The 13,907-nt window shown below is 37.3% G+C and overlaps 2 protein-coding genes and 1 long non-coding RNA gene across 3 annotated transcripts; 1 reads left to right on the forward strand and 2 right to left on the reverse strand.

Annotated features, from left to right (window-relative positions):
* Positions 1–657: 657 nt before the first annotated feature.
* On the reverse strand, positions 658–3,240 carry LOC116291539 (two pore potassium channel protein sup-9). Its single transcript, XM_031698721.2, has 2 exons — positions 2,831–3,240; positions 658–2,334 (listed from the first exon to the last, which is right to left on the reverse strand). Exons 1-2 carry the CDS (start codon positions 3,114–3,116, stop codon positions 1,652–1,654), a joined length of 969 nt encoding a protein of 322 aa, XP_031554581.1. The 5' UTR covers positions 3,117–3,240; the 3' UTR covers positions 658–1,651.
* A 4,595-nt stretch (positions 3,241–7,835) lies between these two features.
* Positions 7,836–13,794, reverse strand: LOC116291538 (uncharacterized). Its single transcript, XR_016119593.1, has 4 exons — positions 13,694–13,794; positions 11,836–12,038; positions 10,079–10,343; positions 7,836–8,776 (listed from the first exon to the last, which is right to left on the reverse strand). It is a non-coding gene; the product is annotated as an uncharacterized LOC116291538 (long non-coding RNA).
* On the forward strand, positions 8,571–10,367 carry LOC116291537 (uncharacterized). The gene is made up of 2 exons (XM_031698720.2): positions 8,571–8,801; positions 10,107–10,367. The coding sequence occupies exons 1-2, from the start codon at positions 8,571–8,573 to the stop codon at positions 10,260–10,262; spliced, it is 387 nt and encodes a 128-aa protein (XP_031554580.1). The 3' UTR covers positions 10,263–10,367.
* Positions 13,795–13,907: the final 113 nt, after the last annotated feature.

A 13,907-nucleotide genomic window follows, 5' to 3' on the forward strand; every position in this document is an offset into this window, starting at 1 on the left:
ATATGGAGAGAACCGAAAAGAACGCTCAAACAGCACACAACAAAGCCATTCAAAAACAAACTACGAAACTACTTATTTACATGCAAATAGCTCTTGGTAAATTTGTCAAGCTAAACTTTATAAACTCGCTTTTACATCTTCAAAATTTATCATTAATAAATTACTTTCTGAATTCTGTATAATAAGATTTACTGACGGTTTCCATGGGTTTTTTAACGGCGAAAAAACTGTTGTCCTAATTTCAACTACTTGAAATGATTAAAGACAAATAATTATCAGTCCTTATAAAGGGTTTTGAAAAAATTTCCATTGCATTTTCCTCTCAAATGCCCGATTTTTCATCAACCGTCGAGGAAGATCCAATTTTGGTTTCCGAGTTGAAAAATATTGAAAAATTAGCGCTAGCCTTTTGTTATTTAAAACTTACAGAGCCACGCTAAATGAAAAAAGATCTAAGATATGCGACAAATAAGTAAAAACTAGCGTAGACGAATTCAAAATTAATTACGATATGAAATGTTTGGCAGAAAATATTCGTTCAAACAAGACGCATTTGAACAAATATTAGAATCAATTAAAGCAGTAATTGAAATTCTGTTTTTCCCTCTTTCTTGTAGATAATTCTCAGTTAGACATTCCCATAAACTTATCAACGCATTCAGTCAAATGAAATTTTATTTTCTTTCTGAAGAATATAAAAATATTATTTAGTTAGGATCTCTACATTAAGTTTTAATTTGCATTTACAAACTAGCTTGTCAAAAATCGTCCAAAAAACATATAATTGACAGAAGTATCAAAAAATTTGAGCGTTTTTTCTTAACTCGAAGATTATATAATCATTTCTAGATGTATTATTATTATTATCATTATAATTATTATTGTTATCTTCGTAGTTTTGTAAAACTCTGAGTACGAAAAGGAGATTTCTAATTATTTTTCTTTTCTATTGAAGTATCTCTCGTCATTTCGGTAGTCCTGCCAACTAATTAACAATTCTGTTAAGAATCGAAAACTTCTCTGCTTTATCTATTTTACTGGCGACTTTTTTCGCCTCGTTTGGTTAGTTTACCATCTCTGTTCTTTACTGGGTGATATCTAATGAAGTTTTCTCGCTTTTTTCTCTTCGCTTGCATCCAATTTCAAGCCAGTTTTTAGTGCGAGGAGAGTAGAAAGCACAAAAAAAATATTGAATAAAATATGACTGCAATATTAATCAATATTTCATAACTTTAGCAGGTGCTATGGGTTTGTTATTCACTCTGAAAATTCCAATCCAGAAAATTCAGCATTGCTTTGAGCAAATAAATTTTCTCTCCTTTCTCTCCAGAGCAAGATTTTTGCCTTTAAATTTTCCTTTAGTTTTTTTATAAACTCGTAGTTTCGATTATTCCACTTTTCTACCCTGGTGTAACATGGAATTACCATCATACATCAAAACGAAGGCCATATTAGAGTCGTTGTCCCATACAATTTAATCATGTATGGATATATTTTCAGTAAGCCATCACTGACTCAAGTAAATAGGAGTGTGGTTAGTGATCATATCGCTCCGTCTAATTTCTCTTTGGGATCTTTTGTCTAGAAATGTGTACTTAGAAAATATATATATAAACCGGCTCTTCTTGGTGGAAAAAATGCTCATGGTTTTCTATATAGAAGCTCGTTTTTTGTCAGCACTTGTATAAGTGGGTTCTTTATATGTGGTAAACGTTATTTCATCTTCGTAATTTCGTAGTAAAGTTGTGGAATAGTCTGACGGAGGTTCACAGCATTCAAACTGGTCTTGTGCGGATTTAATCGAGCATCTGTCGCAGCGCGGTCCTCCGGGGACTAGGTTTTCTACGGGCTCTTTCGTCTGGCTTGCTGTTAGCAATCTAAGAGCGAGTTGGTTCATAACGGATCCTACAATTGTTAAGCCAAAAAATATAAATAATAAAGAGATTCCAACATACGTATTGTCGAATTTAGTTTTTTCGCTATCTTGTAGAGCAACGTAGTCTCCGAAGCCAATCGTTGTGACGGTTATGAAGCAATAGTATAAAGAATCGAAGTAGTCCCACTTCTCATAGTATTCGTAGATAAAAGCCCCTGAACAAACCGTGATTGCCATGGACAATAACCCACATAGGACTACCAAGTTTGTCGTGCTTGATACATCACCATCCTTTTTGCCCATTTTTCTCTTTAGTCTTCGGAACATTGAAGCTAGGAAAGTATTGAGCCGTTCACCAATAGATTGAAACATTGTCAAAGCTAAAGGAATGCCAACAGCCGCGTATAGCATACAGAAAATCTTCCCTCGTTTCGTTCTTGGTACTGTATGCCCATATCCTAAGAGAAAAGTAATTAGGAGAATATGAATTTTAAATTTAACAAAACAGTATTTTGTCAAGCAAAAGCTCGATTCCATCACTGTACTTGAATCCCAGAAAACACCGGAAATATTCTAATTTCATTTTAAGGAAATATTTTCACTCTCTGACCTCAAGCGTGAAATTATTATCGATTCTTATTTTATTTTTTTCAGTTCCCGCCCAGCAATCTGTGATTATGACTCGAAATATTCTCCAACGGAAACACGGAAACCCCATGAACGCTAACACAAGACTCAAATAATGACCAACTCGCTTAAAAACTATTTGTCACTGTTCAATGACTTGTTGCAACCGAATCCTATTCCGAAAGCGCTTACTCTAATCCGTTTAGTAAATAGTCCTACTTGGCTTACATCATATTTCACTGCATCTTATATTCCTTGCTTATTAATGATTCTTTGGTTCTGTATCAAAAGAAATTGTTTCTAATTTCCTATGTTAGTGAACCTTACCAATAGTCGTGATGACTGTTGTGGCGAAGTAAACCGACCCCGCGAAACTCCATTGATACAGATTGGCCTTTACATTCGTCTTCGCCACTAGATAGAATTCCCATTTTTTCAGGTCTTCTCGACTGATGTTGTATTTTGAAGTTAGCATTTCTTCAAGCTGGCCTAACTTGTGTCGTCGCACTTGATCTTCATCATATTCTAAAGCGCTGAATATAGCAGCGCCGACAAGAAGATACGAAAGACAACAAATCGTCAAGAATATAGTTCTCAAGTTTTGCTGTCTCATTTTCGTTTAGTTCAATTTCCTCGAGAAGTTTGAGTTGTCATCGTCGCGTATCTTTGTATCGTACGACACTCGGCCATCCTCGAATCACTTTGGCGCGTAGCTTAAAAGAAAAGCAAACCTTTGCCAAAACATCTGAAATTGGTATTGTTGAACAAGCTCTCCTCTGATTGGCCGCGCGTCAGAAACCATTTAGGTATAATTTACAAATTGAAGGGTTGAGTATGCAGGATCCCATATTGGGGTTGAATTAATGAGTCACTACAATTTTAAATACTATATGCAAATTCTCTCCCTTGTCTACCCCCCTCCGGCTAAATGTGACTTACTTCATAAAGCTAAAAATATCAATTGCTCCGATCTGAGAAGAATACTTAGCGGTAGTTTTAATGCTGTCTATACATTGGTCATACAAGTGTCAAATAACCTGTTCACCAGTAAAACCATAGAGTTTCCCGCCGTAAATATTATACAGACGCGTGCGTCCAACTCGCTGAACAATAGACATGGAAATTTATTCAAATTGAATTTTGAAAAGCTAATTGCGACGTCTGTTAAACGCAGAACCGACGGAAGCGAAGACTCTTGTTATCATTTATCATTGGGTAATTAAGAGTGTTAACGGGGTTAGGTTTTGTCAGAGTGTACTGTAGTTCCGCATTTGTTTGCCCGCGTTTGATATTTCTGTTTACCGCGTCACGAAGCTTGGTTTTGAATCCCCCATCAAAGCCGACTCACACTCTCTTCTCAAATGACGCTAACAGTTCATAATTTGAAGCAAAGTATCATGAATTATTAATAAGTATATACACTCATTATATTGTAGTAGGGAGGGAATCGGCAATTTAATGTTTTAAATCTGCAAATTGATGATCAAATACTCGTGGCATTATTACTCTCGCCTGTTTTTCTCAAGGTCCTCTGGTTTTCCTCCCTCCACAAAAATCAACTCCTAAATTCCAAAATGATTATTCAACGAAGGCCACAGGTTTGTTAGCCACTGGCTATTAAGTGCTACCCTCGTGAAACAAGAATTATTTATTTATTTTTATTTTAGTACTAAACTAGATTTTATATGAATAAAAGAACCTGTATTATCACTTTCATTCGGTGCATTGTAAAAAAAAAAAAAAAAAAATGTACATAAAATGCGTGTACGCGCAGATACAAGGAAAGTGGTTAACAAGGTTATTATTTTGTTAGCGATTCTTTTTCTTTAGTTTTGCTATAGTTTAACGAAACGATTGCTGTTCACAAAATTTCGCGCTCCGTTTCCTCTCCGTCCTGGGTCTTGCCCAACCATAAATCTATTATTACCACGAATTTCCATATGTTCCCACAAACAACTGGGTTGTTAACAGTGCGGTTCAGCATGACGTAAGTGTCGAATATAAACAATATAGCACTGGTTATTATTCGCTTACTGGTAAGGAGTTAAGGTTATCCGCAAGTATGACTACAAGTGAATGTTTGCGGCTTTAATGGTAACAAAGCTAACCAAGCTCTAAATCCGCCAGCAATTATTCATCTGTCGTCGAGAAAAGGGGGGGAGGCGAGGGGGGCTTGAGAAAGCGGCTACCGTTAAAATATTTAAGGAAGAAAAGTAATGCAAAAGTAAAAAATCTTCTTCTAGAGAACAGTAATATTGAACTCAAGGGGATATGACGACTTATTTTGCGTACTTCTCATTTTGTTATTGAACAAAAAAAACTCAGAAAATCAAAAATTTTATATATTTTTAGTTTCGAATTATTGGTCGTTTAGACGTTACTCTATTGTTTTGCTATGTTTAAATTTTCCTGAACAAATCTGTGAACAGGTGTTTGAATGCGGTTGGATGGATGAATAACGCCTTACTTAAACTTCATATACCATGTATCACTACAACCTTCGAATATTACAGTTTCTTTTAAAAATCTTTATCTTATTTTAAAATCAAAACTTTTCAGTACGAATTCCTCGGTTTTAGGGTTGAATTAGATGTCAGTTTGACCTTTGTAATACGTTCTGTAATACTTATCTCTCCGTACAAAATAATACTATTATATGAATACATTTTGTATGTTTATTAGGCTTACTAGGGTTACTATCGCGGCCGGCAATGGGTATTGTCATTCATGGATATCGACTGTTCGTTTTGTGATTATTGAACCTAATGTATTGAGAGGGAAAGATATGATTACGAGAAAAATGGAAAAAAAAGAATAGTGGGAGGAAAATGAAATGCGGAAAGAAGAATGAGAGATTGGATCGGGAAATGAAGATGTGAAAAACGGAGTTGGAAGGAAGGAAGAAAGAAAGAGAGAAAGAAAGAATGAAAGAAAGGAAGAAAGGAAGAAAGAAAGGAAGAAAGGAAGGAAGAAAGAAAGAAAGAAAGAAAGAAAGAAAGAAAGAAAGAAAGAAAGAAAGAAAGAAAGAAAGAAAGAAAGAAAGAAAGAAAGAAAGAAAGAAAGAAATCGAAACAGAAACTATAAAGGGTTGGAAGAAAGGAGAAAAAAAGGAAGAGCGGGAGAAAAGATTGAATGGAGGGACAAAAAATCCGTGAAAATCCAATTTCTTCTTCCCAATATTTCCCCTACAGGAAGCCTGCAAGGACCAGCGCGTAACAATCCACTTACGTGGGCCGCGGCTTGTTAACCGCATGTTACTACCTACGCCCACACGCAATCTACATCACGAACAGATTGATTCTGTGTGCAAGGCCACAGCACATTTCAATAGCGTGTTCTGATACAAAGATGTTATTTGAAGTTTTGCACCATCACGTGACGGAAGCTATGTTAGATGGCAGGAACAATATAATCGTCTTACATGAGAAAAAAAATTCAATCCCCAAGAGTAAAGGGATTTTAATGTTTTGCCATCCAACCACAGGAAGTCGTGAGGGTACAAAGCATTTATGAAGTGATGGCCATTACTAAACCGCTGCTCAACATATCAAAATTCACAAAATACGAAGAGAAAGAAGGTAAAAAACTTTTGTTAGTCAAAAGATCGAAATAAAACAAAATCATGAAATAATTGTAATAAATCTCGCGTTCTGATTGGTTGGGAGCGCGTGCTTTATGAGAGCATAATAATAATAACTTTATTAAAACTTGACTTGCAATTGCCCTATTTCACTATGACGTCACTGCTTGTTTATGTGGGGGATAAAATCGCCAAATCCAATAGAAAATTCAACAAAATTTGCTCCTAGTGAAACATTTTAATCTAAAATGGCCTGGTTTCCAGATATAATATGTGCTAATATGTTCTAAAAAATATTCTGAGCGTTTGCTGGCTATTCTACTTCTTCTCATCGTGGATTGATACGGGTTTTAGAACAATTTTCGGTGAATTTGCGTTGATTTGACCCCGTCCGACGACCATGATCCTTTGCGTTTAAACAATAGATTGTTTTGATGTGACGTCATAGTGAAGTAGGGCAATTTAAAAAGAGGTAATAAAATTGAAAAACTCAAGCTATTTATATATATATATATTTATACTGTATATATATATATATATATATATATATATATATATAGTATAAAGGAGTCAATGTCTATATTAGTCCCATTTCTTCGCGGAATATGGTATGAAGCTGTCACCGAAACGTTTTGTTTTAAACCTTATTAGTGGAACTCGTCGAGATTACAGCACACAGCACTCACGCGCACTTTCAGTTGCTTCATTCCTATCCAAAATAATGGTTGTTGTAATTTGTATTTTCTAAAAGAAATAGAAAACTTGCTTGCTGTGCTGTGTGCAGTTATAAAGCACTTGGGGATTGGCAGAACACTCGAGGAGTGTCCAGAAGCACTCCACTACGCGTCGTGCTTCTCCTAACACTTCTCTCGTGTTCTGCCAATTTCTTTACTTTTGATTCGAAGTCGTCTATAATTGGGATACCTATAGTGTGCCATTGCAAATCGCGTGCTCGTTCTGATTGGCTCAGCTACTAGTGGACTAGTTTCCTCCTTAGCAGGAAAGACGGTTTTTGAAGTACCATTAACAAACTTCATATACAGCTATTTCGAAAAAGACTGAATATACTGAATACTGCATACTGAATAGTGCATTCCAACGCAGCGCAAGAAAAACAAAATCTTCCGTTCTTTTGCGCTTGCGCGAAAAACGTTTGCGCATGCGTGTCTTTCGGTAAGTATTTTGAAGAGTTTGAGTGAGAAAATAAATGTTTGTTTTCTCCAAGTATACAAAAAAGTTCGAGAGTATACTTTTGTCAGACCAAGATACTGTATTAACAAACACAATATGAAAGAATTAGCCTTAAGTTTCGAGCATGGACACTAAGTTTTGCTATTTTGTGAAGTCCATTTATCAGGCATGATGAAAGTCAAATTTACATATGCTTACAATAGCATGAAGACGTATTGACTAATTTGCATACGGTTTTAGAGCATACGCAGACGTTTTTCACTCATGTCGCGTTGGCTTGCATCGGCTTGACAAGAGAACCTATTCCAGAACTCGACCCACTTTTCTCACTAACTGATTAATTTACACCTCAAGAATAAAAGGAAATACCGCGCGCGCACGAAGTACAAATACTGATCGTTACAATTCTTACCGCTACTCGGTTCGTTCCCATTTCAGGCCACGTGTCATTTCCTAGAGTATCATTTCTTTGTTTTATGGTTGCACATATGAAGACACATGAATATGGATACAACTCAAACAAAGAATCTTATTCTCAAGACCATGTGTCATTCCGTAGAGTATCATTTCTTTGTTTAATGGTTGCAGATATGAAGACACATGAATATGGATACAACTCAAACATAGAATTTTAGAAGTCTATTTACGCGCATGCGTGAATGCACCGGACAAAGGGAAATGTATCGGACTTAACGGATACCCCATAAAGCAAGGCATATTTGGCGGGGATCCTTTTTAATGCTTGGTAACCTGCTCCGAAGGGAATTTATTTCTTCTTTCAGATTCTCCCCAAAGCTTTTTATTTTTCTTTATGCTGTGTAAAATCATTAAAGGAACGGGACTCCAGCATCGCTTGATGTCATTCGTTTTCACCTGTTTCTGAAAGATGGCGGACGTCACGTTCCAAAAATCAAAATTTCAAACACATAACGGTTTCAGAGTAGTACTTCTATCGCCCTGTGTACTTAGATTTTGGATTACTGCTCCTTTTAAGGTTTTCTCCCTAATCCAAAATCTAAGTAACTGGGCGAAAGAGGTACTGCTTTTCGAAGGTCAGCTAAGTTTTTTTTTACTTTATTTCACATTTTGATGATTTCATTAAGGTTTTTAAGCATCGCAATACATTTTCTTATACTATGACACCACACAAACCTAGCTTGGGCTACCTGTGGTCATATCCCAGTCTCCATGATTCCTCGTCCATTCTGAAGGCTAGGTTACCAATTTTCAAAATGGCGGACGAAAGGACATGAAATTCGCAGTTACGATTATAAACGTAAAATTCCTGCTAAAAAAATGTCTGGTTTTGGGCCTCCGAGGTTTCCACATAGACCAAGAGGTCCTTTTCCATTTGATCCTAGATTTCCTCCGCTAAATCCTCCTCCAAGGTCGTTATCACCGGGTTTCAGACCAAGATATCAGGAGAACGAGTATTTCAGGCATCGTGGTAGGTCTGGACCAAGAGAAAGATTTCCAACACCTCATAGACACGATAGACCGTCCTTTGGGAATAGAGGCAGGGGACAGGTGAGAGAGACTTCCGGAGTAATTAGTCGACAAAACCGTTGATGGATTTTCCATAAGAATCGATGCTAACACCATTTTACAGCTCCATTCAGTGACCATGAATAATAGTTCCTAGCCGAGGCTGGAGTTACCGCGCATAGCAAAACTACAGTTTATCATGCGCGGTAACTCCAGCCTCGGCTAGGAACTATTATTCATGGTCACTGAATGGAACTGTAAAATGGAATATTAATCGATAAATTATATCCATTTTGAAATCACTTGTGAATTCTGCAATCTGATTGGCTCGCAGTAATGCTATTTTATCATTAATCCCACCATTTTGAGTCTTGAATTGCAATGTTTTGAAGAGCCAATGAAATTTCAGAAAACATAGCATTTGACTAATGAGATCACAAAAAAAAAAATGAAGGAAAAAAAGATGAAAGACAGTTTTTGACTAAATTTTACATTCAAATTAAATTATAGATTTAGTATTAATTCTTCGATTGCACGTTACGTCAACGCGGCCATGTTGGTGCCATTTAACGAATGATTTCTCATTAGCATCCATTGTTAACGGCACCACAATGGCCGCAATGCTTTTGTCTTTTAACTCTCTTGGAAATGCTTGCAAGCCATCAATACATGGGATTTCAAAATGAATATATTACAGTGCAACTACTATCACCGGGGGCACTTAAGTGACAGCGAAAACCAATTAAATTGTAGAATGAAAACAATAAAATCGAACTTGGGCAATGGAACCAATCAGAAAGCAGCAGAAAGCAAAAGCTACCAAAGATATATCTTTATTCCTACAAGAAAATGACGATAACTATTGTTTACACCTAACAAGGTTTCTGATTGGCTCGATTACCCATAGTTGAAATGCATTCTTTCAATTCTAGTTTTTTTTTAAAACTTACTAAATACTACTCTTCCCAGTAGACAGAGGTAGTTGTGAATTTTTAATCACCTTCGTAGCGTCTGTTTTGTTATTCGCAAGTACATTTCAAATCGACCACGTGATGCCAATGTTGTACCACGAGGACAAGTTTTTTACACCACGTGATTAAAACTTGACTGAATTTTGATCACGTGGTGTAAAAAACTTGTCCTCGTGGTACAACATTGGCATCACGTGGTCGATTTGAAATGTACTTGTGAATAACATAACAGACGCTACAAAGGTGATTAAAAAATCACAACTACCTCAGTCTACTGGGAAGAGTAGTAACGACTTTTCTTAGATGACAAAAAAAGTTTGAAATTCAAACTTTACCCCAGTCTCTTACTTTTTCATTTCTTTACTGTATTCAAAAGGGTTACTATGGCAGCAAAAGCTTTAAGAGATCATCTGATCAAGGCCGTGCTATTGAAGCTTATTACAAACACTCAATGGTAGAAGACCCTTGGAAAGAACTTGAAGAAAATCTTAGAAAACAAAATCAGAAACAAGAAAAACATGATGGTTCGTAGTACAAATTCAACCACAGGCAGCCTTATCAATGAGGAGTATTCGAAGGAAGTGGCAGGAATTTTTGTCATCTGGAAAGGAAGCTTTAACAGAGAGACTGTTGTTTAGATTTTGTTGTCTGGTTGTTCCTTGCTAGCAGAATCTCCTAGGAAATCATGGCAGAGAGAATTACCCTATTTCACTATGACGTCACATCAAAACAATCTATTGTTTAAACGCAAAGGATCATGGTCGTCAGAGGGGGTCAAATCAACGCAAATTCACCGAAAATTGTTCTAAAGCCCGTATCAATCCACGAAGAGAAGTAGAATAGCCAGCAAACGCTCAGAATATTTTTTAGTACATATTAACACATATTTTATTTGTAAACCAGGCTATTTTAAATTAAACTGTTTCGCGAGGAGTAAATTTTGTTGAATTTTCTATTGGATTTGGCGATTCTATCCCCCACACAAACAAGCAGTGACGTCATAGTGAAATAGGACAATTATTGGGAGAATGTTTCTCTGCCAAGAATCGACAATGAGGGAGACTCTGCAAGCAAGAAGTCTGATTGCAGCATAGACTGCTAGCGAGTGGTCACACTTTTCCCTCCAGACTTAGTAAAGACTAGTGTTTTGGGATTCCTGTGGACGTGTGAAGAGATTGGCGTGCTTATACTCAGCTCCAATCAACGCACGTCCACAGGAATCCCAAAACGCTTGCCCTTACTGAAGTCTAGTTGCAGCATGACTTGACTGGTAACTCTGGTTCAGGTCTTAACTTGAGATTATTCTAGAATAATTCCTTTTTCTAATTCATTCTCACATGCATTCTGATTGGTCTGCGATCTTGTACCAGAGCTCTAAGCATTGACTGACCAATCAATATGTTTGTATGAATGGAATGTAATAGCAGCCAATCAGAGCCTATTATATAATCTCTCACCACAGGAGTCCAGAACAAGTAATTTTGCACTGATTTACAAACTGTCTTACTGATGTTTCCAATATTCTGTGAACACAGTAATTACACACTGAAATGTCGTTTTTTGCTGCCGTCAATCAAAAATAATCAGTCGGTACCTTTTATATTATTGGCTCTCCGCAGTGAAAACCAATTTCACAAGAAGCTGTGGAAATGTCTGAGTTCACAGAATATCGAAAGCAGAAGTAGCTAGATTAAAAAACCGGGCTGCATGAGACAAAATATTTGTTGCCTTTGTTGGCTTTTGGATATATTAAAAAGCTTACTTTGAAAAAAAAATAAGACAGTTCTAGTTCAAGTAGAAAGCTACAAAAGCAATTGCAATGAAGCAAAAAATGAAATGCATTGATAAAACGGAATGATTGGATTCGATTGTTTTCGGCAATCGAAAGAAATCGAATTATTACACAAAAATTCGAGACAATCACAACGCAATCGAACATTCGATTACGTTCGATTGAAATCGAATGCAGTCGAATTCGCAATTTTTTATCCGATTTCGTTCGATTAACAAATGCAATCGAATCCAATCATGTGATTGCGTTCGATTGAATTCGATTTGCGAATCACTGTGATTGATCACTCCAGGACTATTGCGGTCCAATTCACCTTTTGAGCGCTAGCTATCTCGTGGTACAGCATACAGGTTGTATGCTGGTCGTGCCAAAACGAAGGCTGAAAGAGCAGCAGAAGTGAAAGCTGAATTTGAGAAGAAGAGACATGAGCGTATGAGCCGTTTCCAGGAAGTCAATCTCTACATCAAAAATCTTGATGACCCGATAGATGATGTGCAGCTAAGAGGGGGTCGCTGCCTGAAAGTGATTAAGAGGTTAAACGGTTTTAATGCAAGAAATAGGTCAATCGAAACCTCCAAAGTAGTTTACACCCCTTCCCCCCCCCCCCCCCCCCCCCCCCCCCCCCCCCCACACACACATACCGTACTTTCAAGGGGAGGGATGGAAGGGTGGTCTAGAAGGTGAAATCTTTAAATGACAAAAAATTTCTTAAGACCCCCCTTGAAGTCCCCCGAAAAATAACCGTATCCCCCCGGGCAATCTCTCGTAGCTTCGTATAAAAATTTTGCATCCCCCAAATTCCCCCCCCCCCCCCCCCCCCCCGTTCATCTTGAAATACGATGCATCGTCATTAGAATGGCATGGGAATAAAAGATTTATAAACTGAATTACTGTAGCAGACAATTCACATGTAACATCGATTACCAGAGTTATCTACATTCAGAGGATATAGAGTAAGGACGTCATGTCATCCGAAAAAAGCAATAAACTATTGAAATAAGGAGACCGGGGATATATCATTTTTGTAAAGAAATTTCTAAGTGAGAAAAAATATATTCGCAAGTGTCCAACACTTCGAATGACCAGATACATCAATTATAAACTAAAGTTCCTGCTAAAAAATATCTGGTTTTGGGCCTCCAAGGTTTCCACATAGACCATGCAAGAGGTCCTTTTCTCATTGATCCCAGATTTCCTTCGCTAAATCCCCCGCCCTGCATCCCCGTTACCGGGTTTTAGACCAAGACCGAATCAGGAGAACGACTATCTCAAAACTATCACGCTCCGTTTTTTGCTGAGGTTGTTTTAGGGTACTATCAGTAGTTTAAAGGAAAGGCAGTAATATAGAGGAGAAGGAAATTAAAGAAACGAAGAAATGAAGGAAAGAAAGCGGAAAGACAGAGAAGAAACGAAGCCACTTTTGATTGTTATCGATAGGCGGGTTGACCTGTTGATCGATCAATTGACTTGTTGAGTGGTCGGGTCAACAAGCTAAACAATAATTGATAAAGACTTAAGTCAGTTTTGTTGTAAAAATGTACCATCATCGTTCTCCCCCTACATAATAATAGACATTATACGGTGTTCGAGATCGATCTCATTTTCAACACGGTTACTGTTTTAGGCTCTAATGAAAGTAGTATAGGGAATGGGGGTTCCAGCGCAATCTCAACACGGGCAAGACCCGTGTCAAAAATCCACCTACGGACAATCCCCACTCCAAGTGTGGTTGGGGGCAACAGCGCAAATATGTTAGTCTATATATGGAGTGCGAAGATTGTAAAGAGTTTGTTTATGATTTCTGTGTAAAGTGCTTGAAACCCAAGTTTGTTACCCCACCACCAAATAAGTATATTTGTTGTGGTAAGAAAATGCAAATAGAAGACGACACGTCAGCACAGTGTTACGAGTGTGGTAAGAATATTCGTAATGCCGTACCAAATGCTACCAAAGAGCAATATTACGCCAATGGAGGTCGTAAGAAGACCCCATACAAGAGAATAAAATACTTTAGGGACTGGATGAGTCATATCCAAGGTTATCGGCCGGTATATTTAGACAACGAAGTAAAGAAGAAAATCATAGACCACTTAGAAGAGCCAACCCCGCAAAGTCTACGGAAAACGCTGAAAAAATTAAAGCTAGGGAAATATTACAAAGCTATTCCCTACCTTTTGTCTGAAATTACCGGTAAGTCTATTCCCGAGGTTTCTGATATGACAAAAGCCGAGTGGATGTTTTGTCGGCTTGATAAGGATATTCCTTATTATCCTGACGTAATTTACGAAATATTTTACAAAATAGACCCCAACCACCCCCTGTTAGGATGGATTCCGAGAAAGTAAAAATGCAAAACTGGCGTTTATTTTGCCAGAAACCCCACTG

Source organism: Actinia tenebrosa, unplaced genomic scaffold (assembly GCF_029948245.1).
Source record: "Actinia tenebrosa isolate PJP-AT-01 unplaced genomic scaffold, QUT_ActTen_1.0 PGA_scaffold13__45_contigs__length_12533684, whole genome shotgun sequence".
NCBI lineage: Eukaryota > Metazoa > Cnidaria > Anthozoa > Actiniaria > Actiniidae > Actinia > Actinia tenebrosa.

Excerpts from the sequence above, each read along its gene's own strand:
- LOC116291539 (XM_031698721.2), bottom strand. The coding sequence starts at position 3,116 with ATGAGACAGCAAAACTTGAGAACTATATTCTTGACGATTTGTTGTCTT. Across the intron at positions 2,335-2,830 it reads AACAGTCATCACGACTATTG|GATATGGGCATACAGTACCA; the intron begins GTAAGGTTCACT and ends CTTTTCTCTTAG.
- LOC116291537 (XM_031698720.2), top strand. The coding sequence starts at position 8,571 with ATGTCTGGTTTTGGGCCTCCGAGGTTTCCACATAGACCAAGAGGTCCT. Across the intron at positions 8,802-10,106 it reads GGAATAGAGGCAGGGGACAG|GGTTACTATGGCAGCAAAAG; the intron begins GTGAGAGAGACT and ends TGTATTCAAAAG.